General features: G+C 37.2%; 1 protein-coding gene across 1 annotated transcript in view; it reads left to right on the forward strand.

Moving 5' to 3' along the window:
- LOC150103693 (solute carrier family 53 member 1-like) overlaps window positions 1-25,168 on the forward strand; it is a 291,679-nt gene that overhangs the window by 51,445 nt on the left and 215,066 nt on the right. Inside the window, exon 3 of the mRNA XM_090397054.1 lies at window positions 1,197-1,298. Within this exon, the coding sequence (XP_090253180.1) occupies window positions 1,197-1,298 (102 nt within the window). The remainder of the gene's footprint in view (window positions 1-1,196; window positions 1,299-25,168) is intronic.

Genomic DNA, 25,168 nt, shown 5'->3' on the forward strand with positions numbered 1-25,168 from the left:
TAAAGTACATGTAGCTTTCCTAGGCACAAACACACTCATAGTTTTCTTTGGCTCCAAGTCTGTCCTTTTCTATTCAAGATTCTCATTCCTACATGTACAGCTGATAACCCAATATAAATCCCAAATCTGTTTAACCTTTTAATTGCCTTCTTGACAGTTACTGTGACAAGAAGGCGATTAAAAGATTACACAGATTTAAAACAATGAAATCTTGTTTTAAAGCTGTGTGAAGATGAAAAACCCTTCTCATTATCTAAATGAGAAGGTTTCTTCCTAGGTTGGTGATTGCAATAGGAAGGTCCTTAATCAGTCTCATTTAGATAATGGCAAGGCTTTTCATCTTCATATAGCTTTAAAACAAGATTTCATTATAACCTCAGTTGCTTGTTCTAATTCCATAATCATTTGCTTGGCCTTATGTTCACACATTTGGGGTGGTGCAATGAAAACTTAAATGATTGATATTGTCTAGAATGCTTAATAGTTCTTATCCTTTTCAGCTTTTCATAAACTTGTTTTTTGCCTTTTCTATAGGTATTATTTGAGCACTATTGGAACACATATGTATGGATGTTGACAAACAGTTGTCAACATCTATACATAATTTAGCTTCAGATTTATCAAACCCACTTATCCTCTTTCATTCCACTTGCTTTACTCTTTGGGCTCTTATTCAGGATATACATCAGCAGATTTTTTCCTCCTTAACCATGCATGCTTCAAGGGTTTGAATCCCACTGCAGCAGACATGGATGTTTATGATTGTGATTTATGATTACCATGTGTACTACTATTATAACCGTTAATATGGTGCAGTATGACCTTTGCTGTCCTTACACCATTAAAACCATAAAATCATCACCACCATGCATGCTTTTACATGAATTGGTGTGGTGGTTTTGTATTTGTGTGTGTGTGTGAAGCAGAATAAGAATCTGCAGACAAATTGATCAACTAAGAATAACTGTTTATGGATTTTTCTACTGCTGTGACCACTGCTGTTGTGCAGTTTTAGTCTTCTACACCTCTGTTGGATGGATGGACTGTTCTATAATTTGATTTTGTAAGAGTAATTCAGTTTAAAAAAAAAAAAAAAAAATCAGTTCTAAATTTTCTTTAGATGTTTTTTATCAGTAGATTTCTATTAAAAAAAAAATCAGATTTGATGGTCTGACATTTTATGTATTTCATTGTAGTGGTTGAACTGAGTGTCATAACAAGATACTTTGCCAGCTTTGATGAAGAATTTTTCCACCACTGTGAGAAGGAGTTAGAAAAAATTAATACATTCTTTTCAGGTTAGTATATTGTCATATAATTTTTTGTACTGGATTAATTTTCATTGCTCACATTGTTTAGGTTAGCAATTTCTTAACGATATTTGTCTTATGAAAAGTTGGTTGTATAATATAGTATAACAAAATTATTGCAATTTTTAATTTTCAGTTAAATATTTCAATGTGGGACTAAAAACTGCCTAATCACAAGATATCACAGTTGATTATATTTGCATAACCTGCAATAAGATTGGGCTCCTTCCAGGTATTATTGCACCCTCTGTGGAGTCGGCAGACTTGTTGTGAGAGGTTCGTTCAACTGCAACATTTATCGTACCAAATCATAAAATCCTTGTTTTAACACTCCTTGCATTAACAACACATTCTGGTAATGCATTCCATTCAATGACAATTCTCTGTGTAAAAAATCCACTACTTACACTCCTTCACCACACTCTACATAACTTCCAGGGATGGCTTCTAGTTTTTCCTCTCTCACCCTCTACTCCTTCTGTAATACCATCAAACCCACTTATCCTCTGGATTAATCCTAATCCTCTCCATCGCCAGCATTCCGAAGTCCTAATATTGTCTTAGTCACTCACCTCTGACTCTATCCAATGTTTCCACATTGCACTAAAAACCAGGTGACCAAATTTCAGCATAGTAGTCCAAGTGTGGTCTGACCAGTGCTTTATACAGTGGCACAACCACTTCCTTATCCCTGCATGTTAGAGTACTTTTTATCATAACAGCACTACGACGTGCAGCTTTTGCCACACTTGCAATATGCCCTCTAAACTTTAGTCTACCATCACTCCCAAATCTCGAATCTCGTCCACTTCTTGCTGTATAGTGCCATCAATATGCTACACAGCACAGTATACTATATTGACTATATTATTGAACTATACACACTACTCTATAATATAAAATGATAAGCCTTTTTTATAACGTTTTTTGTGTCACGTTTTTTGTCAAGTTATTTAAAACGTTTTGAAACTCGGCTATCCTGAGTGACGAGTCATTAGAATTCGAGGAGAACAGGCCTACCAGTCCGGAACTCAAGGGGATTGGGCGCTATAGGTGCCCAATCCCCCCTGAGTTCCGGACTGGTAGGCCTGTCCGAGTTTTTAAAATTAGTCATCTGAATTCAAGGAGAAGTGGCCTACCAGTCCAGAACTTGAGGGGGTTGGGTGCCGTAGGTATCAGGGGGCGGAGTCACCCTAGTAGTTGAATAATATCTGAAGCTAGATGAACGAAAGATTAAAATGAGAACAATAATATAAACATAATGGAAAATAATTCACTTTTCATGATTTATGAATTTAAGATATAGAAAGATCTTTAATAAAAATTCATCATATAATCTTGAATAATTTTTCAAGGAAATTGATACAGCAATTGCATTTAGAATTTACTTATTGGAATTAAATCCAGATGAGGCATACTCCTATACTGAAATATTTTGCTCTCAAATTAAGAACTCATTTCTTCCATAAACCTTTCAACATAATTATCTGCTTGTTTCTCTAAACCATTCTTCTTCTCTTCTGTCTAAGACTGCTTAAGTCTTCTCTTGAGCAGGATCTTCCAATCTTCTCTATTCCTTGATGTTCGAAAAAGTTCCTCATGTTCTGAATCACGATGTTCTTTATTAATTTCAGCCAGGTAATTCTTGGTCTTCCGGGTCTTCTTTTTTTAGCTGGAAAAGTACTGATTAGGACATAAAATATAGGAAGTCTGTCTGTGTCCATGCATACAGTGTGGCTAAACCATCTCAGTTGTTTTCTAATTTTTTTCTATTATCTTTTTATATAATAATTCTTGTCTGACTGTGCTGTTTGTGTTCTTTTCTATCTGACTTTTTCTATTCATTTTTCTTAAGCATTTCACTTCAAATGCCAGCAGTTTTTTCTCCTCTTTTCTTAACTGTCCATGCTTCTGCTCCATAGATGACTGTTGGTATAATTATTGATTCATATGATTTGATTTTGGCTTGTTTAGATATCCTGTTTGTTTTCCAGATTTTCTGTAATTTTACCATGGTGGTCCATCCTATTGCTATTCTGTGTTTGATTGTTTTGAGTTCATCTATTGTTTGTTAGTTTTCATCCAAGATATATGAAGGTTTCTATTTGTTCTCCAATTAGGGTGGCTGAGATGGTAGTTCTGTACCTCCCTATTTTCATCGCTTTTGTCTTTTGTATATTTATTGTCATGTCATATGTTTTACAGGTTTCATTTAGCTTGTTTATCAACCTTTGTAGTTCATTCGGGGTTCTTGCAATAAGGAGGAGATCATCTGCATATTTGTTATTATTTATGTTTAAACCATTGACATTGATTCCAGGCTCATTATCCATTGCCTTCTTTACACCTTTGTCTAGATATATGTTGAATAGGCATGGGGATAATCAGCATCCTTGCATTACTCCTTTTTGGATCTCTATGGATTCTGTTGCAAGTGTGTCCTTTTTAATTATTGCATTTGTCTTAGAGAAATATTTTATCAGAAACTGTATTATATATTTGTCTATTGTTTTTTCTAGTAGAACTTTAAGAATGATTTCTCTGTTGATGCTATCAAAAGCTTGTTTAAAGTCCTCAAAACAACAATATAGTTCTTTATGGTATTCCCAGCTGAGCTCTGCTAATTGGTGCAATGTGAAAATCTGGTCTATTGTTGAATGGTTTCCTTGGAAACCAGCTTGTTCTATGCCTATCAGTTCTTCATAGGTGTTTTTAATCTTATTTTGTATAATTCTTAAGAATATTTTATGGGTGTGGGAGAGTAAATTGATTGATCTCTTTTGTCTCCTGTCTTATATATTGGGATGATCTTTCCAGTTCTCCAGTCATCTGGGATCTGTCCTGTTTGTAGTATTTTATTGAATAGGGGGTTGTTAAATGTTCTATTGATGTACTTCCCCTCCATATGACTACAGTTCAGTAGGGATAGTATCAATGCCTGGTGCTTAATTGTTTTTCATATGTTTTATTGCATATCTAACTTCTACTTGTAAAATTTTTGGGTGATCGTTATTTTCTTCTATTGTTGGAATTGTGGTTTTGTTTCCTTGGTGAAAGATAGTCTTAAAATGATTTGACCAGATTTTTCTTATCTTCAATATTCCTGGTTTGTCATCTTGTTGTTTATCATTGTTACTGCTTTTGCTGAGAATTCCTTTGTAATTTCTCTTATAGTGTCATGGAAGACTTTTAGGTTGTTTTGTTGGCATTTCTTAGCTTTTCTTCTAACCATTTTTCTTTTTTGCATAGGTTATCAACTTTATTTTTAGTGCTGTGTATTTTTTTCTATTCTCTTCATTGTTTTGTTGGTTTACAATCATCTTGGCCTCTCTTTTCTCTTCTATTGTAGCTACAATTTATTGGGTTATCCATTGTTTGTTTATTTTGGGTTTGGTACCTAGAGTGTCTTTTGCAATTGATAACACTGGTGTTCTTTTTCTTGTTCCCAGTATTTTCTGCTGTCCTGGAAGATGGAGGGTTTTAATTTCAAGCACATCTTCTATAAAAATCGACTTCTGCTTGAGCTATCTTTTAGTTTTGATAAGTTGATGTTTTCTTCTTTTATGATAGTTTTTCCTGTTGAATTTTATCTTCACTTTGACAGTTATCTTTCATGGTCACTGTCGAAATCAAAGCTTCTTAATGTTTGTACGTTATTTATGCAGTTCTTTATATTACCATCTGGGGTTGTCCATGTATATTTATTATTAGGGCGTTGATATTCCTCAAGGGCTCACTTTAGTGAGTATGGGCATGGCAAACTCGAGGTACCTGATGCTGGACCATGCCTTACTTCATGTAATATACATCTGTTATATTATCTGTAGGCTGGTCCCTCCCCTTTTTTTCTTTTCTTCTTGCTACCTCCCCCCCCCCCAATGCTATTAGACTATTTGAGGGCTAGAGGTGAATCTTTCCTATTTTGCTATTTCATCTTATGTGGAAAGGGCCTCTGCAACCCTACCACTTTCTTCTTGCAGTGACTTCACTCCAAAATGCTACTATGATTGTGCCTAATAATGCATCTCATGCTGCATCGGCTGTCGCGCAGAATAATCAGAGCCGCGTTCAGGGCTTAGGCAGAGGGTCCTGTTCGAGAAGTATATTACAGTCTCCATCAAAAGTCAGTGATACCGTGAATGTGCAAAGCAACACGGAATGTATGAGATTAATCTTAGAAAGGAATTTTACATAGGTACATGGAATGTCTGGGGTTTACAGATGGGTACTCTTGAGATTGTCTGTAAAGAGATGGATAGGTATAAAATTAATATCTTGGGAATTACAGAGACCAGATGTAATGGAGAAGGTCACTTCAGAAGGCAGGATGGTAAGCTAGTTATTTACTCAGGTGGTGACTCAAAACATCATGGGGTAGCTGTGATACTGAAGACAACTCAGGCAAGAAGCCTTCTTGGTTATAACCCCATTAATGATAGGATACACTCCATTAGACTTAAGGCTCAGCCTACCAATGTATATTGTGGTAGTTTATGCACCCCACATGGATAGGCCTGAAGAAGAGAGTGAAGAATTCTATGAAAACTTACAAACTATTTTGGACTGCCTACCAAGGAGAGACATACTGTACATCTTAGGAGACTTAAATGCAAAAGTGGGAAAGAGTATGAGAGTCAGGCCGGAGTGCGGCATGTTTGGTCTGGGTGAACTTAACACCCATGGTGAAAGGCTGTTGGAATTTGCCCGTGCTAACAAATTAGTTATTACCAATACCTGCTTCCAGAAACATCCACGACGGACCTATACTTGGACATCCAACATTGATAGGTCAAGGGACCAGATTGATTGCATCCTAGTTCTCCAGCGGTGGAAGACAAGCATATCTGATGTGCATACTTGTCCTGGAGCAGATTGTGGTACAGACCATCAGCTGGTAAGAGCCAAAGTAAGACTAAGACTCCGAAAACTTCCAGGTCAGGCACATTCCACTAGATTGGATGTAGAGTAATTCCTACTGGATTCACAGAAGAAACATCAACTCGACTGGATGATTTTTTGGAGACCAATGAGGAAATCTTGCCAGAAATGCTTTGGGAAGGAATCAAGATGATAATATCTTGACTCCTTTCCAAAGGGCTGAGATAGTATCTCAGCCCAATAAGAAAACCAAAAGACCCATGGATATCAGATTCAACATGGGAACTAATCAAAAGAAGCGGTTGGAAAAACAAAGACACAGGGACTGAAGAATACAAGAGATTACATAGAGAAATCAGAAGAGCCATCAAGCAGGATAAGGAAAAGTTCTATACTAATAAATGTGAAGAAATAGAGTTCCAGATGAGAAGGCATAATTATAAAAGGATGTTTTATTTAGTTTGTGACTTAAAGCACAAGTTCAAGCCTAAATTGAATGTCATCAAAGACAGGAATGGATCATTACTAAGAAGAGTTGGAAATCAAAAACAGATGGAAAGAATACTGTGAGGAACTGTACAGCAGAGTGGATAAAGAAAATGTGGAGTCCTCCCACCAAGAAAATTTTGATTTGGAACCTCCTCCACTTAGGCATGAAGTTAAAAGAGCAGTTAAGCAGCTCAACAGCAATAAGGCCCCAGGTGCAGATGAAATCCCAGCAGAGTTAATTAAGGCCACCGGGGATGGAGGGATAAGAGTGTTTCATAGATTGATTACAAGGATGTGGGAGACAGGATCATGGCCTAGAGACTGGAAGAAGTCAGTTTTCATACCACTACACAAGAAAAGTCAGTTTTCATACCACTACACAAGAAAGGTGATATGAAGGCATGCAAGAATTATAGAACTATTAGTTTGATATCTCATGCAAGCAAAATTTTATTAAAGATCATGTTAAATAGGATTGAGGCCAAAGTTGAGGCAGAAATGCCTGAGGAACAAGCAGGTTTTAGGAAAGGTAGGGGCACCAGAGATCAGATCCTTTGCCTTAGACAGATCATAGAAAAATATAAAGAATTCAGACTCCCTCTGGTAATGTGTTTCTTAGACTACTCTAAAGCTTTTGACTGTGTTGAGCATGTGAAACTGTGGGAAGTAATGAAAAGAATGGGTTTTCCTCAACACACTATCAGGTTGATAGCCAACTTGTATAAGGAGCAAGAAGCCACAATAAGAACAGGTGTTGGATTGACTGACTGGCTTCAAGTTGGAAAAGGAGTTAGACAAGGATGTTTACTTTCTCCTCACTTGTTTAGTATATATGCAGAGAGCATCATGCGTGAAGCATTGGATGAGCTCAGGACAGGATTTACGATAGGAGGTAGATTGATCAGTAATCTGAGGTATGCTGATGATACAGTACTCCTTTGTAATGACATGGAAGAACTAGGACTAATTCTTGACAAAGGTAGCAAGATCAGTAATAACAGAGCACTTCAACTCAATTCTAGCAAGACAAAGATCATGGTTCTCAAAGGAAAAACAAACAAAGGAGCTCTTGAGAAACAAATGTATCTTAATGGAGAAAGAATTGAGGAAGTTAGCAAGTTTGAGTACCTGGAATCCATTATTAATGTGAAGAATTGCTGTTCAGAAGATGTCAGAAAAAGGTTAGGAATGGCTAAAACAACAGTCAGAGACCTGTCTAAAATCTGAAGGATGGATCTATCTCCATGGGAACAAAGTTGAGGATTTTAGATGCAGTTGTTTTTCCAACAGCGACTTATGGATGCGAGACTTGGAACCTAAAGAAGTCAGATAAGAAATGGATATCTGCTTTTGAGATGTGGTGTTACAGAAGGCTGTTGAGGATATCATACACTGAAAGGCATACAAATGAATGGGTGTTAGAAAAGATTAGTAGAACTTTAAGGCTCCTTAAGGATATCGACAGAAGAAAGTTAAAATATTTTGGACACATAGAAAGGATGGAAGGAGGACTTCTCAGAACAGTAATAGAAGGTAAAGTTCCTGAAGAGGCAGGGGTAGACCATCAATGAGATGGATGGATGGCGTGTGTGGAGTGACTGATCTTCAGAGAGTTGAGGCTGCCAGAAGGGCAAACAACAGGACTACATGGCGAGGCCTAGTGCGGAAAATCATCGAGCATCGGAGTGACCATATGGCATCTGTAGATGCCCAGTGAACACAGACAGACAGGGCGTTGATAGAACAATGTATTTGCAATCATTAGATTGTTCACTTTACAGAAGTGGAGTAATTGTTTTCCTCTGTTGTTAAGCTCTCTGTATCCAAATTTCCCCATCACATCTTTTTTTTTGTCTGCTGCGAACGAAGTGTCCTATTTTAGTGTTAAAATCTCCCATCACTATCATGAGTTCTCTATTTTTGGAATTATTTATTTCCTGTTGTAGTTCTTCATAGAAATTTTTTATTTCTTCCTCTGAATGGTTACTGTCTGGTGCATATATTTGGATTATTCTTTTGCTTGAAATTTGGCTGGTTATTCTAGGAGACGCTGGTTTTATTTCAATTACTGAGTGTAAATTTCTTCTCAATTAATAATGCAACTCCTTCTCTGTATATGTTATCTTTTCTTCCTGAGAAGTATAGTTTTCCTTCTGGTAAATCCATGAATTCATCTCTGCACAAATGCGTCTCTGATAAACCTAAATTATTCCATTTCAGTCTTTTTAAATTTTCCTGGACTAATTGCAATTTTCCAGGTCGGTATAATCTTATGTTGAGGGTGGCCACGTGCTTCACGTCCTTGGCTGACCACATTGCTGATTTCTCACCTACTCTAGGTGGTCTTTGAGTAGGCATGTCAGCTGTCCCGTACGCAGTAGCACTATCTTGGTTTGTAGACTTTCTCCGGCTCATGGAAGTTACTGGCATAATAATGTAGCCAGCTTTCCATGCCTCTGCCACATCCTTTGATCCATGGCTCTTTATTCAGAGCAACCCATTTATGTTTCCCTCATCTGCCACCTTGGGGACATGTCTGGTAGGATTATGATTCCCCCCCCCCCACCCAAGCTCTTAACCATTAGTATTTATATATATAAAAATTAGGGGAATGCTTATGAATATCTTGAAAAAGTTCAGTGTCTTGTTTAAAGATTCCTAGATTTTCTATTCCTTGGTCAGGTCCATCCACATTCCTACATGCTTGGGCTACTGATGAGAGGGGTAAAAAATCATGTTTTGTAATATATTTATTACGTAACACCTCCACGGAGTCAAAAGACTTGAGGGAGGACACCTACTTTGCAACTGTCTCCACCAACTACAATGAACTACAACTATCATCATCGTTGAAAGTTTATTTTTCACTTGGTTAGAGTATAATAAATTTAGTTTAATCCTTTATCCAAGTGTGAGCAAACCAAGTTTGTGCCTGAAAGTATCTTCAGGACTGGGGTAAGGTGGTACAACACCAGGGCAGCTCATTGCAAAGGTGGAGCAAGATACCAACACTCCTGTCTCAGTATCTCCTATAATGCACAACACATCTCCTTGCGGATATGTCTAATGTTATGCATTAAGGGAAGGGCCACTACCCAGACTAGTTTGACCTTTATTGAGGTCTCTTCAGTGGGAGCCAGGCCCAAGCTGAGATACCAGGCAGAAGCATTCGCAGGTCATCTCTACCTATAGGGGTTGCCAAATGGTGTGCCACCCTTTTTTAATAAATTACTCTGGATTTAGAAAAAGATGTTGAAAGTTTATTTTTCACTTGGTTAGAGTATAATAAATTTAGTTTAATCCTTTATCCAAGTGTGAGCAAACCAAGTTTGCGCCTGTAAGTATCTTCAGGACTGGGGTAAGGTGGTACAACACATAACTTGTTGTAAGGTGGTACAATTCAATTTGTTTCCCTCCATAAAATTGCAAATGTTTTTTTTTTTTAAATCTGCATTCTTGTTTCTTTTCTCTAGCCAATCAATAAATTTTGAGTGTCTTGTTATCGGATGGTAAATTTAAAATTGTTTCAATTTTGTAGTTGAAAAAACAAAGAGTGTGCTCTTTGATTTTGAAAAAAAAAAAAAAAAAGAATTTGATACTTCTCATGATGAGAGGAATTTTAATGTAAGCTTCTCAATTGAAGATGAGTTATCTGATCTAAAATGGAGATAGGTGTTTCTCCTGGAAACTTCTTTGTTGTTTATGCAGGAAAATTGATGAACGAGATATGCAATTATAACAGACTATTATTATCCTAAGCTTCAGAATCCTCTAGGTCAGTTTATCAACCTGTGATTCGCGATGATGGGACAGGTGGTCTGCAGGCAGACTTAAATTAAATAAATATATATTTTTTAATTATCCAAACAAAACAATTTAAAATTGAATAAATAAGTAAAAATTATTGAAATAAAATGGAATACTTAAAAAAACAACAACAAATAGCGGTAGAAAGTTCATTCCATGAATATTCTGCTGCTACAATAATTTGTAGCGGCAGAATGACGAGTAATAAAAGAGGGATGAAGTGAATAACAATATGGTTTTATCACTTCTGCCTTCCCTTGCTGTTTTGTCAAATTTGAATTAAACATGTGTTATCCACATTTCAACCAATTGCTTGTTTATTGATTTTTATTATTGAAGGTTTTCCCTCTTTCAGCCAAGGCTCAGTATATCTTCAGAAGTGTTAAGTGATACTTGGTCCAAGTCCTCTGTCTTCAGATTTCTTCAAAACTTCTGACATGTCTTTTCATATATCCAAAAAGAACAAATTATTACAATTTGATGAAACATGGGAGTTAAAGGGTTTTAATATATGTTCTTTCTTCTAGTTATTATATCAATTGCTTTCATATAAGTTTTGTTATAGATGTTTATCAGAACTTTTTTAGTCCTCAGCCTCGTTACCCCCTGTGAATGTAGTGAGCTCCCTAGGTAGTTCTGACCACAATCTAGTGCTCATCTTCTTCCTCATACAGCAATGCTTACACAGCCACTCCCACACGAGTGGTTTGGCATTATAACAGTGCTAAGTGGACAGCCTCTGACTTTTATGCTTTCAATCCAAACATATGCATCGAACGTATCACCAAAGTAATGCTCACTGGCATGGAAACATACATTCCTTATACTTTGAACTGCCATTCCTAACTAAATCCTGGTTCTCCAAAAGATGTGCCAAGGCTGTACAAATGAAAAATCAAGCATACTACAACTGGCTCAAATCAAGAACTCCATCTGCCTTTAATGCTTATACTGAATTCCAAAATAGATGCAAGAAAACTACCAATGCTTCCAAGCATTTGGTCGTAACTTTTGCCCAACACTATTCCCACCTTCATCATACTCAGATTGCTCTATTGTATCATCACCCACAGAAAAGCCAAACTTTGGGCTTAACACTTTGCCTATAATACATGCATAACTGATGATGGTAAATGCCCCCAATCATTCCAGCTGCCCTACATACAATTATCTCTATATCCTTGCCAGAAAGAGATCAGAAACTTATCTAAATTACAGTCTTCTGGCTTTGATGGCATTCTTCCAATTGTCCTGAGGGTTTGTGCATCAGAACTGACTCCTATCCTAATCGCCCTCCCCCTTATTCATTGCACTCGTATCTAAAGTGATGGATAAAACCAATTTCCAACTTCTACACTACCTTGAAAGCACCCAGCAATTAAGCAACCACTAGTACAGATTCCATTGCTGCCAATCAACAGGAGAACTCTCATATATTGCCCATCTCTGGACAAATGCCACGGAGAAATTTGACAAATCACTTGATATCTAAAGCTTTTGACCAGGTCTGGCATAAAGGCTTACTAAGCAAACTATCATTTGGACTGTTGCAGGAATTCTGCAGTTGAATTGCAGCTTTCTGTTTGGGTGCACACTGTGTAATGGTAGGAGGTTCCTTATCCTCTCACCATCTAACTGTTAAATTTGTGGTTTTTGTAAACTTCATAAGAGAATTTACTTGATCATAATGTAACAAGTTGAAACCTTTAAGTAAATCATGCTTGCATCTTAGTATAAAATGAAATAAATAAATTGAAAAGAATAATTATTAACTTGTATAAGAACATTGATTGTATAATATTAGAAAAATGAGATAATTAATTTACAGTATTTAGTTATAAGAATTTTGCATGTAAAAGGCTTGCTTGTTATACACTTGAAACAAGCGGTTGTAAGTTATGCTAATTCTTAGAAAAAATAGGTGAGCTGATAGAGTTTGATAAAGCTGACTCATAGGATTAACTAGAACCAAAGTAAAATCCAAGGTCACGGTTCCCAATTTAGAGACTGCCATGGGTCAGTCGTGTGCACACGGCCCACCAAAGTTGGAAGGTTCAGCAGGGAGACACCACCCTAACAGGTTACGAGAAATGTATCCAAATGTTGGGGGGCGGGAGAGAAAATTAATTGCAGGAGGTGCTGATAGGTCATAATATAGAAGGGTTAGGGACCCCCCCCCCCACGAGGTCTTTTGCCAGTTTTCATTTGGAGCTTACCTTATGCAGTTTCCTGAGTGATGGTCAGGAGTCCCCTCCGTCTGCCACGACATGGAATATTAGTAAGTGGGATTTAGGTCCCGTTTTCTTTCCTTACCATCGAGAACAAAGGATGCCACATGGTCGGGAAGAAAGGTACTTACTGCATACTAAGCCAAACCTAGTCTAAAGGAAGGAGACTATCAGTGGAAATTGTGGATATCCTCATGGTGAATCTGATGACTGCAGAACAGCAGATAGATCGTGTTTCCTTAGAAGAAGCCTGATATGCTACAAATGAGATGGCCCTTATGTTCCTAAGTACCTCAAATATGTCCCACTACAGAAGGAGATTTTCTTCAGGAATCGCAGACAAGTAACGTCTAGTAGAAGAGTTTCATCAAATGGTATTGTGAAAAGTTTTATGTTAATTCTGTTAATTTAATATGGCTATAATTGTAATTCGTATTACTAAGCAATTGAAGGACTTGAATGAGAGTTGAACTAGGACTTTAGCTCACTTAATAGTATAGAGAAAGAGGGAACTAGTTTATCAGTATTACTGAATGAGCGATAGTGTGTATAGATACTAGTATATGTAATTTACCCTTAACTGAGAAAGGTTAAGAGAATTGAATGTGGTGTTCATTGTAGTAACAGAATTGCTAAGCCCACATAACGCTTTTAAATTAATGTGTGTAATCCAATTGTCTAATTGAATTATTGTATCATATTATTGTGCATAAGCATGTGAAAGATTTAAGCCAACTTAATCACTGACTGGAAAGCCCCTTTATCTTGTGCATGTAGAGTCCTTTGTGGTGGCATGACAGTTTATCTCACGTGCTAGTGTGAAATTTTCATTTTTGTATTTTGCTTATCTTATTAACATTGTATCATCTTAGTATTGAATTGTAGGTTTTAGAATTTAATGTACTGTATTGTATTTTAATAAACTTTTGCTTATCAGATATTCAGTTCTGTAATTGCCATTCAATGCACCGCTTGTAATAATGTATGAACCTAGGCGCGGGGGTGAAGAAAAGGTTAAGTTGCGAGATCAAGATTACGATTGCATGATTGATTCACTTCTAGACTTATTTAGGAATTTGCTTCTTGTTTTAAATTTCTTTATAAACTAAATATCCTAAATGGCACAGCTTTAAAAAATAAATGTTTTAGGATACTAAGAGGAGCAAGAGCTTAGATTTCTACGGAGGTGACGATATGCAAAGAAAAAGGATAAGATATATATATATATATATATATATATATATGTATGTATGTATGTGTATATATATATATATATGTATATATATGTATGTATGTATATGTAGAAAGTATTTTTACCTTGGGTATAAATATGTTAAAGATACCAAGTAATTTTAAACCTGGTTTTACTCCATTTCCCAAGTAAGCAAACAGACTAAAAGTCAAGTTTCCTAATATATATATATTAGGAAAGTAAAGCACAGCCATACCCCGACTTGCGCGAATCTGGAGTTACGTGGTTTCTTATATGTACATTATTCCCGTCCCGCTTCACACATCACCACTAGTCGTATCTTTCTGGTGCCGGCAGCATTCGCCAATGTCGCACATCCTTTGAACAAGCATTGACATGTTTCGTGCAGTCTCCATTCATACATGATTTTTATAGTCTACAAACCTTGCGATTGTTTAATGTTATGTTCTTGATAAAAAAATTTTTCACATAAAAAATAATGTCATCCAAAAGAAGCAAATCTGATTCTTCTACAGCTAGCAAGAAAAGAAAAACATTGACTTTGGAAACAAAACTCAACATTATTAAGAATTTTGAAGGGGGAATGAAAATTTGTGAGCTAGCAAAGAAGTTCGATCTACAGGAATCCACAGTAAGAACAATCATAAAAGAAACGTTTACAGATTTTGGAGGACACAGATTCTAACGAGGAACGAATTGTAGCCACAAGGCAAGGAATAAAAAATTCATTAGCTTGCTATGAAGAAATTTTGCGTGAAGAAAAAGACATTATGCTGTCAGACGAATCTATTAGATTTTATGAACCATTAACATAGAAATAAGTTTCTTTTTTTATGTTTAAAAAACTACAATTATGATTATATTCCTTAAAAAATATAGGTGTTTTTGTAAACCTTTGGTCCCAATTGTATGTTTGTATATATAAATTGCATGCAAAATTATATCCCGAGTTACGTGAATTCTACTTATGCGCTCTTTGTTTGTACCACCTACTGTGCAACTTCAGGTTTTACTGTATAAGGGAAATATATAATTAAACAAGAATAGGACACAACATAAATGTCGCAGCCGACAGGATGTGGTTTAGCTAATTGAACTTGGAGTATAAGCTATTCACAGCAAGTTGGATGCGGATCAGACAACTGAAAGGCAAAAGTTATAATTTGTGTATTGTTGGAAAATTTTTGTTTATTTTGCTGTAAACTGGATGCAAGTATGACGGATCCCTCTAGTAGTTTAGGCATGAATGATAGTGAATTTTTTCGGTATATTAACCCCAGCAAGTGTTCTCTCGGTTTTCCGGCGAAGATTCTGACGACGTCATTGGTTCTTTCTGTTACATAGAAGAACTTAGAAACGTTGGAGGATGGACCGACTTTCAGTTGTTAGTCATGCTCCATAGTAAGCTGATTGGAAGAGCCAAAGCTTTCCTAGATCTCTCTCCTATGCTGAGGAAAGCCCCAGATTATCAGCAATTTAAACAAATATTGATCTCAAAATTTGATACGAAAAGGGGGAGACCCCAAGTGTTGAGGGAATTGTATGGTTGCGTGCAAGAGAAGGGAGAAAATGTATCTGATTTTTGAAACAGAATATTGCATATATCGCAATCCACGAAATTCTCATCCCCAGAAGAGGAGGCCCACATGAAGTGGTTAGTCTTCCAACAATTCAGAATTGGATTGTGACCGACTAAGAGAGATGATATTCAAGAAAGGGGCCCAGGACCTGGATGTATGCTTCAACCTGGCCAGAAAGAGGGAAAGAATTTTAGAGGAAATGGCGTAAGCCTCCTCTCTGAGGATTACGAGAGGGGTTGGGGACACATATTCCCCCCCTCCCCCAGGTTTTGAGCACCTGATTAGTTTCAAGGAGAATTCTGGTCCCTCAAAATCGGTTGTGCTACATCAAAGCATGATAAAAGGGGAGACGGAGGTAATGAGGTTACAGCAATGTAATACTGAAGAATGGCTTCTTATTTCAGAAGCAGTTGAATTAAAAGACTTGAGTCTTTCTGTGTCAGGTGAGAATGAGAAGGGTCTAACTGAAATTGCCGCCGAAACTGCTGACATTAGCAATCAAGTCATACTAGGTATTGATTATTTAGAAAAAAATAAATTTATGTGTGACTTTGCTAGTGGAATACTATCTCTATGTGGAAAAAGGTACAGGCCGCAGTTCAGGATGCGAGATAATGAAGGGAAAGGCAAGGTCATGGAAATCAAATTGAAGGATTGGGAGGGGGAGGAATCCAACATGTGGAGCAAAAAGCTAATCCAGGATGCCGTCAAGCATCTAAGATCAGAGCAGGAAAGGGTTCACATAACGAAGTTCTTTAACTCTGTATTCCACAATTATCCAAGGTTATTCAGAGGTAAACGGCACGCTTTCTTGTATGAATAAGGTCCAACATACTGTCAAGATCACTTCCGATATACCCATATATGTGAAACAATACCAGACCCCACTCAAGCATATGGACAAACTCAAGAAGTTGCTTCTGGAATATGAGAAAGCTAGAATTATTGAGAAATTTCATTCCAGATGGAATAGTCCATTTTTCTTAGTAGAGAAGCCTAATGGTGGATTGAGATTTGTACTGGACCTGAGAGAAATCAATAGTTACAAAACCCATAGATTTTTCTGTGTGCAAGATTGAGGACCTGTTGATTGGCTTGGGGGGGAGCTAAGTACTTCTCTAAACTAGATCTGAACTCTGGCTACTTCCAGGTTCCTTCGCCTTCACCACGAGATGGCATAAGTATCAACCATGTCGACTTCCTCAGGGTGCCAGGAACTCAGCCATGAGTTTTCAGTCTGATGACCTCTGTTTTATCTGACATGTTGGGAGAAGGGGTTATCTGCTTCCAGGATGTCCTTCTGGTTTACTCGTCCTGCATCCGGGAGCACAAGAGATTACTAATGGGAGTCATCGAAAGACTTGACAGGGCTCAGCTATCCCTGAAGTGCTCCAAATGCCAATTTTTTCCTCAGGGAAATTGAACATCTGGGCTATAGTCAACAAACACGGAATAACACCCACAAAAGAATGTGACTGCCATACTGAAGGCAACAACTCCCACCACTATAAGGCAAGTTAGGAGGTATTTGGGAATGATCAACTTCTACAGGAAGTTCATTCCCGAATGCTCCAAACTAATGGAGCCTATAGTCAGGTTCACAAAGAAGGGAAAGAGATTAGAGTGGGGACAAGAACAACAGATTGCACACCAACTTCTTAATCTGGCTTTAACTAAGTCGCCTATCCTCTCTTACCCCCAAGGTAGGTCAAGTGTTTTACCTCTCAGCTGATGCATCCAACGACACAATTGCCTCTGTTGTGGAGCAGGAAGAAGCAAGGGGGTTTAAGCCAATCGCTTTTAGCAGCAGCAAGCTTTCCTCCTTTGAGCTAAATTACTCTAATTGAAAAGGAGGCGCTTGCTATTATTTATGCTCTGAGGAAGTTTAGATACATGCTGTTAGGACAGCAGCTTGTTTTACGTTCTAACCACAAACCTCTGTCATTTATATCCTCAATGAAGGATAAAAATCAGAGAATCATTAGATGGACACTAGAAATGCAGGAATTTAACTTGGAAATAAAATACATCCCAGGTTCAGCAAACATGGTTGCAGACTATCTGTCCAGATCTCTGGATATTACACATGATAATGATACCTGCCATAATGAGGAAATAATCTCTTCTATATTCAAAAAAAGGAGTTAGACAAGAAGGGGACCTCCCCCCATTGAGCATCAAGTCTGGGAGAAATCTCACATAATTGAGGAGCAAAGGAGGGATCCAGTTGGGCGGAGGTTTATGAGAGAGTTTTGAGAGGAGAAAGGTCCCCTGATAAGTATTCTTTCCATCAAGCCTTGTACATTGATCTGGATGGGCTTTTATTGTCCAAACAAAGCAATACAGGGAGATGGAAGGACAGAATCATAGTTCCAGAGGTCATGATTCCATGGGTACTATACACCTTTCATGACTCTGACTTGACAGGTCACCAAGGGGTATAGAACTTGGAATGAGTTGCTTGATCGCTATATATGGAAAGGAATGAAGGGAGAGATGTAGAGTCATATGTAACCTTGTCATCTATGTCAAAAAAAGTCCAGCATTGTGGGTAAGGCCCCCCCCCCCCCAATCCTTCTCAAGCCCTACATGTCCTTTTCAGGCTGTAGCCATGGATATTGTGGGTCATGTGCCTATCACAAAGAAAGGAAATAGATACATACAGTTAAATTTGTGATCCTTGTAAACTTCATAAGAGAATTTACTTAATCACAATTTAACAAGTAGAAATCTTAATGTGAAAATAGTGCTTGCTTCTAAGTATAAATGAAATAAATATATTGAAAAAAATAATTAACTCTCATAAGAACATTAATTATATAACATTAGACAAATAAGATAATTAACTTACAGTATTTAGTTATAAGGATTTTGCATGTAAAAGGCTTGCTTATTATGCACTTGAAACAAGAGATTGTAAGTTATGCTAATTCTTGGAAAAATTGGGTGAGCTGATAGAGTTTGATAAAGCTGACTCATAGGATTAACTAGAACCAAAGTAAAATCCAAGGTCCCGATTTAGACACTGCCACGGGTCAGTCGCATGCACACGGCCCACCAAAGATGGAAAGTTCAGAAGGGAGATTCAACCCTAACAAGTTATGATAAACGTATCCTAATGTCAGGGGGAAAAATTTAGTTGCACAAGGTGCCGGTAGGGTCATAATATAAAAGGGTCAGGACCCCCCCCCCCCTGAGGTCTTTTGCTAGTTTTCGTTTGGAGATTGAGTTTTCTGAGTGACGGTCAAGAGCCCCCTCCGTCTGCCATGACATGGAGTATTAGTGAGTGGGATTTTAGGTCCTGTTTTCCTACCGTTGGGAAGAAAGGTATTTACTGTATACTAAGCCAACCCTAGTCTAAAAGAAGGAGATCATCAATAGAAATTGTGGATATCCTCATGGCGAATCTGATGACTTGTTTTAAATTTCTTTATAAACTAAATATCCTAAATGGAGCAGCTTTAAAAAATGTTTTAGGATACTAAGAGGAGCAAGAGCTTAGATTTCTAGTACGGAGCTGACGATACACAAAGAAAAAGGATAAGATATATAAAGGAAAGGAAAGTATAAGGGAAATATATAATTAAACAGGAATGGGACACAACACAACTAATGCTAGGGTTCTATAAGATTCTGTTCTCTCGCCAACCCTAATGGATACGCTAACCAAGAGGTTAGCGTATCCATTCTCCAGCCAAAAGGCTGCGGGTTTGAATCCTGCTGTGGGCATGGATGTTTGTGATTGTCTGTGGAAATACTAGTGGTGGTGGGCGCTATATGGCAGTAGAGAACATGTGGTTAGTTGTAGTTGGTGGAGACAGAGTTGTAGAGTAGGTGCAACTCTGTCTCCACCACTCCTTCCTGTCATTTGACAAACCTTTCTCTACACAACTCACTTCAACCTACAGAACATCAACCACCACTGCCCTCAATTCTAATATCCAAGCCATGCTCCAGTGGGGCTTAGATAACCTTGTCAATTTCATTGCTAGTAAAACAGAGTTCTGTCTTGTTTCTCTCAATAAAAAACCATTTTCTTGCAGTATTTTTGTTAGCAGATAAGATGAAATCTCTCTTCTTGGAATTACCCACACAGGCCTCTCCTGGCATAAACACATCACAACTATTGCATCCTCAGCTTCCAAGAAAACTATGATTTCTCTTTTGCTCAAGATGTTACTCGACCTCTAAACAGCTGTTAACGTTTTACAAATGACAAATCCACCTAGCTCTTGAATACTGCTCTCACATTTGAAGTGGTGCTTACAGAGGAGAGCCATTAGGTTGATAAATGACCCATCTGTTACCCCCCCACACACACACACTTTCACACAGATGTTTGGTCTCTGCAATTTGTATATTCTATAAATATTTCTGCAGCAAATGTTCATTTGAAATAGCATCAATGATTCTCCCACTCAATACTAAGCCCGTTGAAACATACAGCTGCTGCCCAACTTCCTTTCACAGTACACCTTGAATCCCACAGAACAAGTTCCTTTTTCTCTTCGTTCATCCCTGCTACTGCTGTACTGTGGAACAGTCTTCTCCTGATGTATTTCCCAAGTAATACAATATATGTACAGGCTTTTTAATCAAATGTAAACAAGTTTCTCCTTTCCCAACCTGTATACAGTATTAATGTACTATTGTAATAATATGCTGTCTACTTGTTGCTATTATTTAAAATGTCTTTTCTCCATACTTTATATACTGTTATTCTATTTAGCTGTGCCCTAAATAGTGCTTTCTCTCTCATAACTTTTCTCACTTATTCTACTGTGCACTATATTTATCCATCTTCCGTATTTACTAGTCGTATGCCTATGAACACTGGAAAATTTATTTGTCAGACTGTGCCATCCAGTATATCAATATCGGCATAAGACTAAATAAAACGTCTGGTAGATCTCTCTCTTACGAGTGAAATTTCCTTTAACAAAGTTTACATTAACAGTCGTGGTTCATAAGTAACTAAACTGCACTTTTATGGCCTTAATTGTCTCCCGCTCACAGGTCCGATTATTTTTAGAAACAGTGCAGTGTAAAATAAATAATCAGGCAGCACTCTTTTAACAAAAACTTAAAACATATTTATTTACATGTTTAAGTTAAGGGATATTACATCCCATATAGTTTCTCAGCCGAATAAGAAACTCAGAGTTTCATGCCGAATATAGTAGATAGTAGAAACTATGTAAAGTTCGGCGATTCCAAGCGTAAGCAAATACCTGGATACTGCCGCAACTGACCCTAAAGGTAGTGCAAGCTGAGGCAACTCGTGTCAAAGGTGGAGCAAGCTCCGATCACTATTCTTGATATTTACCCATAATGTGAACTTAGCTCCTAGGAGCTGTATTATTGTTCGACATTATGAGAGAAGGTCACTACCCAGACCGGTTTCAACCTTTATTGAGGTCTCATCAGTGAGTAGGCAGACCTAGTTAATATCAAGTTTGTAGCGAACAGAACTTACAACCCTTCTACGAGTTTTGCCATGAGGTGTCCTAATAAATTATTAGATATATGAAGAGCCAAAGGCTTCAATTCGACGACATATAACATGTTTATATAACATATAATATAACATATAACTATATTCGGCATGAAACTCTTTGAGTTTCTTATTCGGCTGAGAAACTATATGGGATGTAATATCCCTTAACTTAAACATGTTATATGTCGCCGAATTGAAGCCTTTGGCTCTTCATATATCTAATAATTTATTAGGACACCTCATGGCAAAACTCGTAGAAGGGTTGTAAGTTCTGTTCACTACAAACTTGATATTAACTAGGTCTGCCTACTCACTGATGAGACCTCAATAAAGGTTGAAACCGGTCTGGGTAGTGACCTTCTCTCATAATGTCGAACAATAATACAGCTCCTAGGAGCTAAGTTCACATTATGGGTAAATATCAAGAATAGTGATCGGAGCTTGCTCCACCTTTGACACGAGTTGCCTCAGCTTGCACTACCTTTAGGGTCAGTTGCGGCAGTATCCAGGTATTTGCTTACGCTTGTAATCGCCGAACTTTACATAGTTTCTACTATCTACTATATTCGGCATGAAACTCTTTGAGTTTCTTATTCGGCTGAGAAACTATATGGGATGTAATATCCCTTAACTTAAACATGTTATATGTCGCCGAATTGAAGCCTTTGGCTCTTCATATATCTAATATTTATTTACATTAATATGAAATATACATGAATCAAATGACAGGGAGATTGCTTTCTCTACCCATCTATAAAATCTTTAGCATAAAATTAGAACCCTTTCACTTCAACACTAAATAATCTCTTTAACTCTAAAACTTTCACAAAACCAGTAAACAACTTTCCTGCGCTCTTACACATAATTATATACAAAGTTCCAATGGCAAAGCATTGCCTTTGTTTTTGATGTTAAAATAGTAAATACATTTGCTTCCCACAGGGTTAACTACATTAATATTTAGCAAAATATAAATAGAAACAAGATTATTTACAGTTCGCATGGGACTTGACCTATGTAAAAAAAAAAAAATCGATGCAAAGCTCTTTGATATTTTTAAGCTACATAGAGATTTTACACTATAGGTCGATTAACCAACCTCTCATGTATGGGCTCAACATAAAACATAAGCAAGATTTAAGCACCTATACACTTTAGGGGAAGTGCCAAACCTCTTGTGTGCTAAGTCACTATGATGATAATTTCATTGGGTGGTATGATAATTATAATTTTTGTAATAGAAGTTGGAAGTGGCCAAAAACCATAATTGGATCATAGTGCATAGTCCTAGTTACTTCTCTCCATTTCTTCTAGCATGCAGTGTTTTTCAGAATTACCTCAGATGTCATGGAGAGTCTCATTTCTTGAGATGGTACAGCTTTAAAAAGTTATTATAGCTGCCTGATAGTATATGGACTTAATGGTATTTTAGGAGTCTTCTAGGTCAGCTAAAAATCTTGCTGCTATTCTATCAGGTGTACCTGGAGGGAGTCAGTAAGACATGCAAAGCCCCACTTCACCTTGCTGTTTCTGCTCAAAGCACTTTGAAATTCATGACTAGTCCACTTGTAAATATTCTGTTGACCTATCATTGGTTCCCTTACTGTCTATCTCCTATAATGCAAACTTCATACAACCTGTCTATGACCCAGAGTATTTTAAAAATATCATGATATACTGTCTTACTTCTGGTATATGATTTCTACGTTAATTCAACCTTGGTATCTTCCTGGATTTGGCTCCTGTTGATGTGACCTGAAATGTTTAAACTGCACTTGGTAGTGACCCTTCTTATGGTGCATAACGATATGCATGTCCATAAGCATTTGATGTGAAGTCATCAGTGTACAAGAGATTAATCATGAAGATATTTCATCTGTAGACTTTGTTTGCTTACAAAAGGTTTGTCAAATTATAAGCTTTCTGATGACAGAAAGTAGTGAGAAGTGTTAAGGTTGTGTGGTTGGTTATCCAAAAAAAAGGCGAGTGAGAAAGTATACTGATAATGTTTCGAGTACAACAGCCTGACAGAGCAAAATAGCACAATGAAGAAATGTAGGTGTGATTCTTGATGAGCGATTGCTGAAATACAAGAGAACAAGTGTGGATCAAAAGAATTGCAGGAATTAAGAACAGCTTCAAGATGAGAAACAAGATGGGGCATTTGCACATTGAAATCAGATATTGGAATATGAAAAGGATATTTAAAAAAAAAATGGAATGAAAAAATACATAACAGCTCATGCTGTATGGATATTCCATTATTAAAGATGTGAATGAGCAGGTTTTTCTAGGAGGGGGAATATGAACAGGGTGCAAATGATTTTAGTGTATAGTATATGCAAGTCAGTCTTTCTCCTGGGGTTAATGAATAATTTGGTTAAAAGAACGTGTGGGTGGATATCAGAAAATTGGACAGGAAAAACCACGACATACTAGGAAAGGTAGTTACTTTGTTGCCATGCTAAGGTATGATGATCAAAAAATGATGAATGTTGAAGTTGTGCAAGGAAAAAGGAGTGCAGATTAATATCTAGTTCACTCGAGAGCTGGAATTATAGAAGTGAATTCAGTTTAGAGGAAATTGAGTCAACTGGAGACTTACTAAAAGGAAATATCAGTTAACAGATCAGAATATAAAAAGTAGTCTTAAAGAGCAGGATAGAAGGAAAGAGGTGACTGCTTGTGAATAAATGGAGTAGTGTTAGAGAAGAACAAGAATGCAAGATAGAGAAATCAAGAACTTGGGATGGACAGGGTGGGGAAAACTGCATAAGGAGCAGATGTTGGTCTAAATAGTGAAGGGTAGTCATAAGAGTTGAATGGCCTTCATATAAGGGGAGTTTAGGCATACCCCAATCTTATGACACAATAGTTTCCATATGTTCATTGATGACTACATAAATGAACATATTTATGGAAGGATTTGACAAGTGACATACAGCTATTTTCTGATGATGCAAAGATAGAGAGGGCAATCGGGAATGCTGCTGATATGCAGTACTTGCAAAATGATTTGAATAAGTTGGAATTGTGGGCATGGGAAAATGGGTGTCAGTTCAATGTCAGTACATGTAAAGTCATTCACTTTGGTGTCATTAGATATCCAATGTCATATATTGTGGAATTAGAAGAAACTGATGAGGCTAGGAATCTTGAGTGTTAGTAGATAAGAAGTTGAATTTCAGGGGCCATGTAGCAAAGATTGTAAATACAGCTCAAAAGATAATTGCAATGCTGAAATGAAGATGTAAAGATAAGGATGTCATTTTGCCTCTTTACAAGGCCTAGATAAGACCTCACTTGGATTATTGTGCACAGGTCTGGTTTCTGTTGTTATTCTGATGTATTGGAGAGAGTACAAAGGTGAATGTTAAAAATTATATCAGGATTGTGGAATACTGATTATGAAGGCAGATTGAGAATTTGTGGACTGCAGATGCTAGCAAACAGGATAAAGAGGGGTGATATGATTGAGACGTACAACTTCTGAAAGGATCATACACGATTTCAGTCGATGGAATTTTTCAGTTTATGGAAGGTGTGGAAAGGACAAGAGGGCATCCTTGGAAGCTGAGAATGAAGGCCGCTAAGAAGCTGGTGAGGGCTAAATTTTTCTCTCAGACAATGGTGTGTGATTGGAATGGATTGACATCGGTGGTTGTGTGTGCAAGCAGTGTGAATAAATTCAAGAATAAGTATATATCTGGAGTGTGTAGTATGTGGCCTCCCTCGTTGAGTCTCCAACTCCCTGGAGGTGTCTCTTAGTAATAATAATAATAAATACTAGGAATGTCAAAATTAAGGGTGAATGAATTGCATGATTTAGTTTAGATGCCCAAAAATTGTTAGAATTAGGAGCATGGTTGGATGAGAAGGATCTTCTGACATGAAGAGCAATGTAGTGGTAGGATGTTTCTCACCATGATAGATAGGACAAGAAGGGGGGGGTACTGGTGACGTAGGTGAATTATGCCTGCACAAGGTTGAAATAGTGGTTTCGAGTTTGAGATAGACATTGACAGGAAAAGATTTATAGGAAGTTTTTGTTATTATTACCACATTGTAATATGAGTTTATTAAAAATAAACAATTAAAAACCGACAAGTTTCGTCCATCATAGGACTTGCATCATCAGGGTAGTAGTACATAAAAGTTTTACACAA

This window comes from Typopeltis vanoorti, chromosome 8, assembly GCF_054136105.1.
Source record: "Typopeltis vanoorti isolate ZY-2024b chromosome 8, IOZ_Tvanoo_1.0, whole genome shotgun sequence".
Classification (NCBI taxonomy): domain Eukaryota; kingdom Metazoa; phylum Arthropoda; class Arachnida; order Uropygi; family Thelyphonidae; genus Typopeltis; species Typopeltis vanoorti.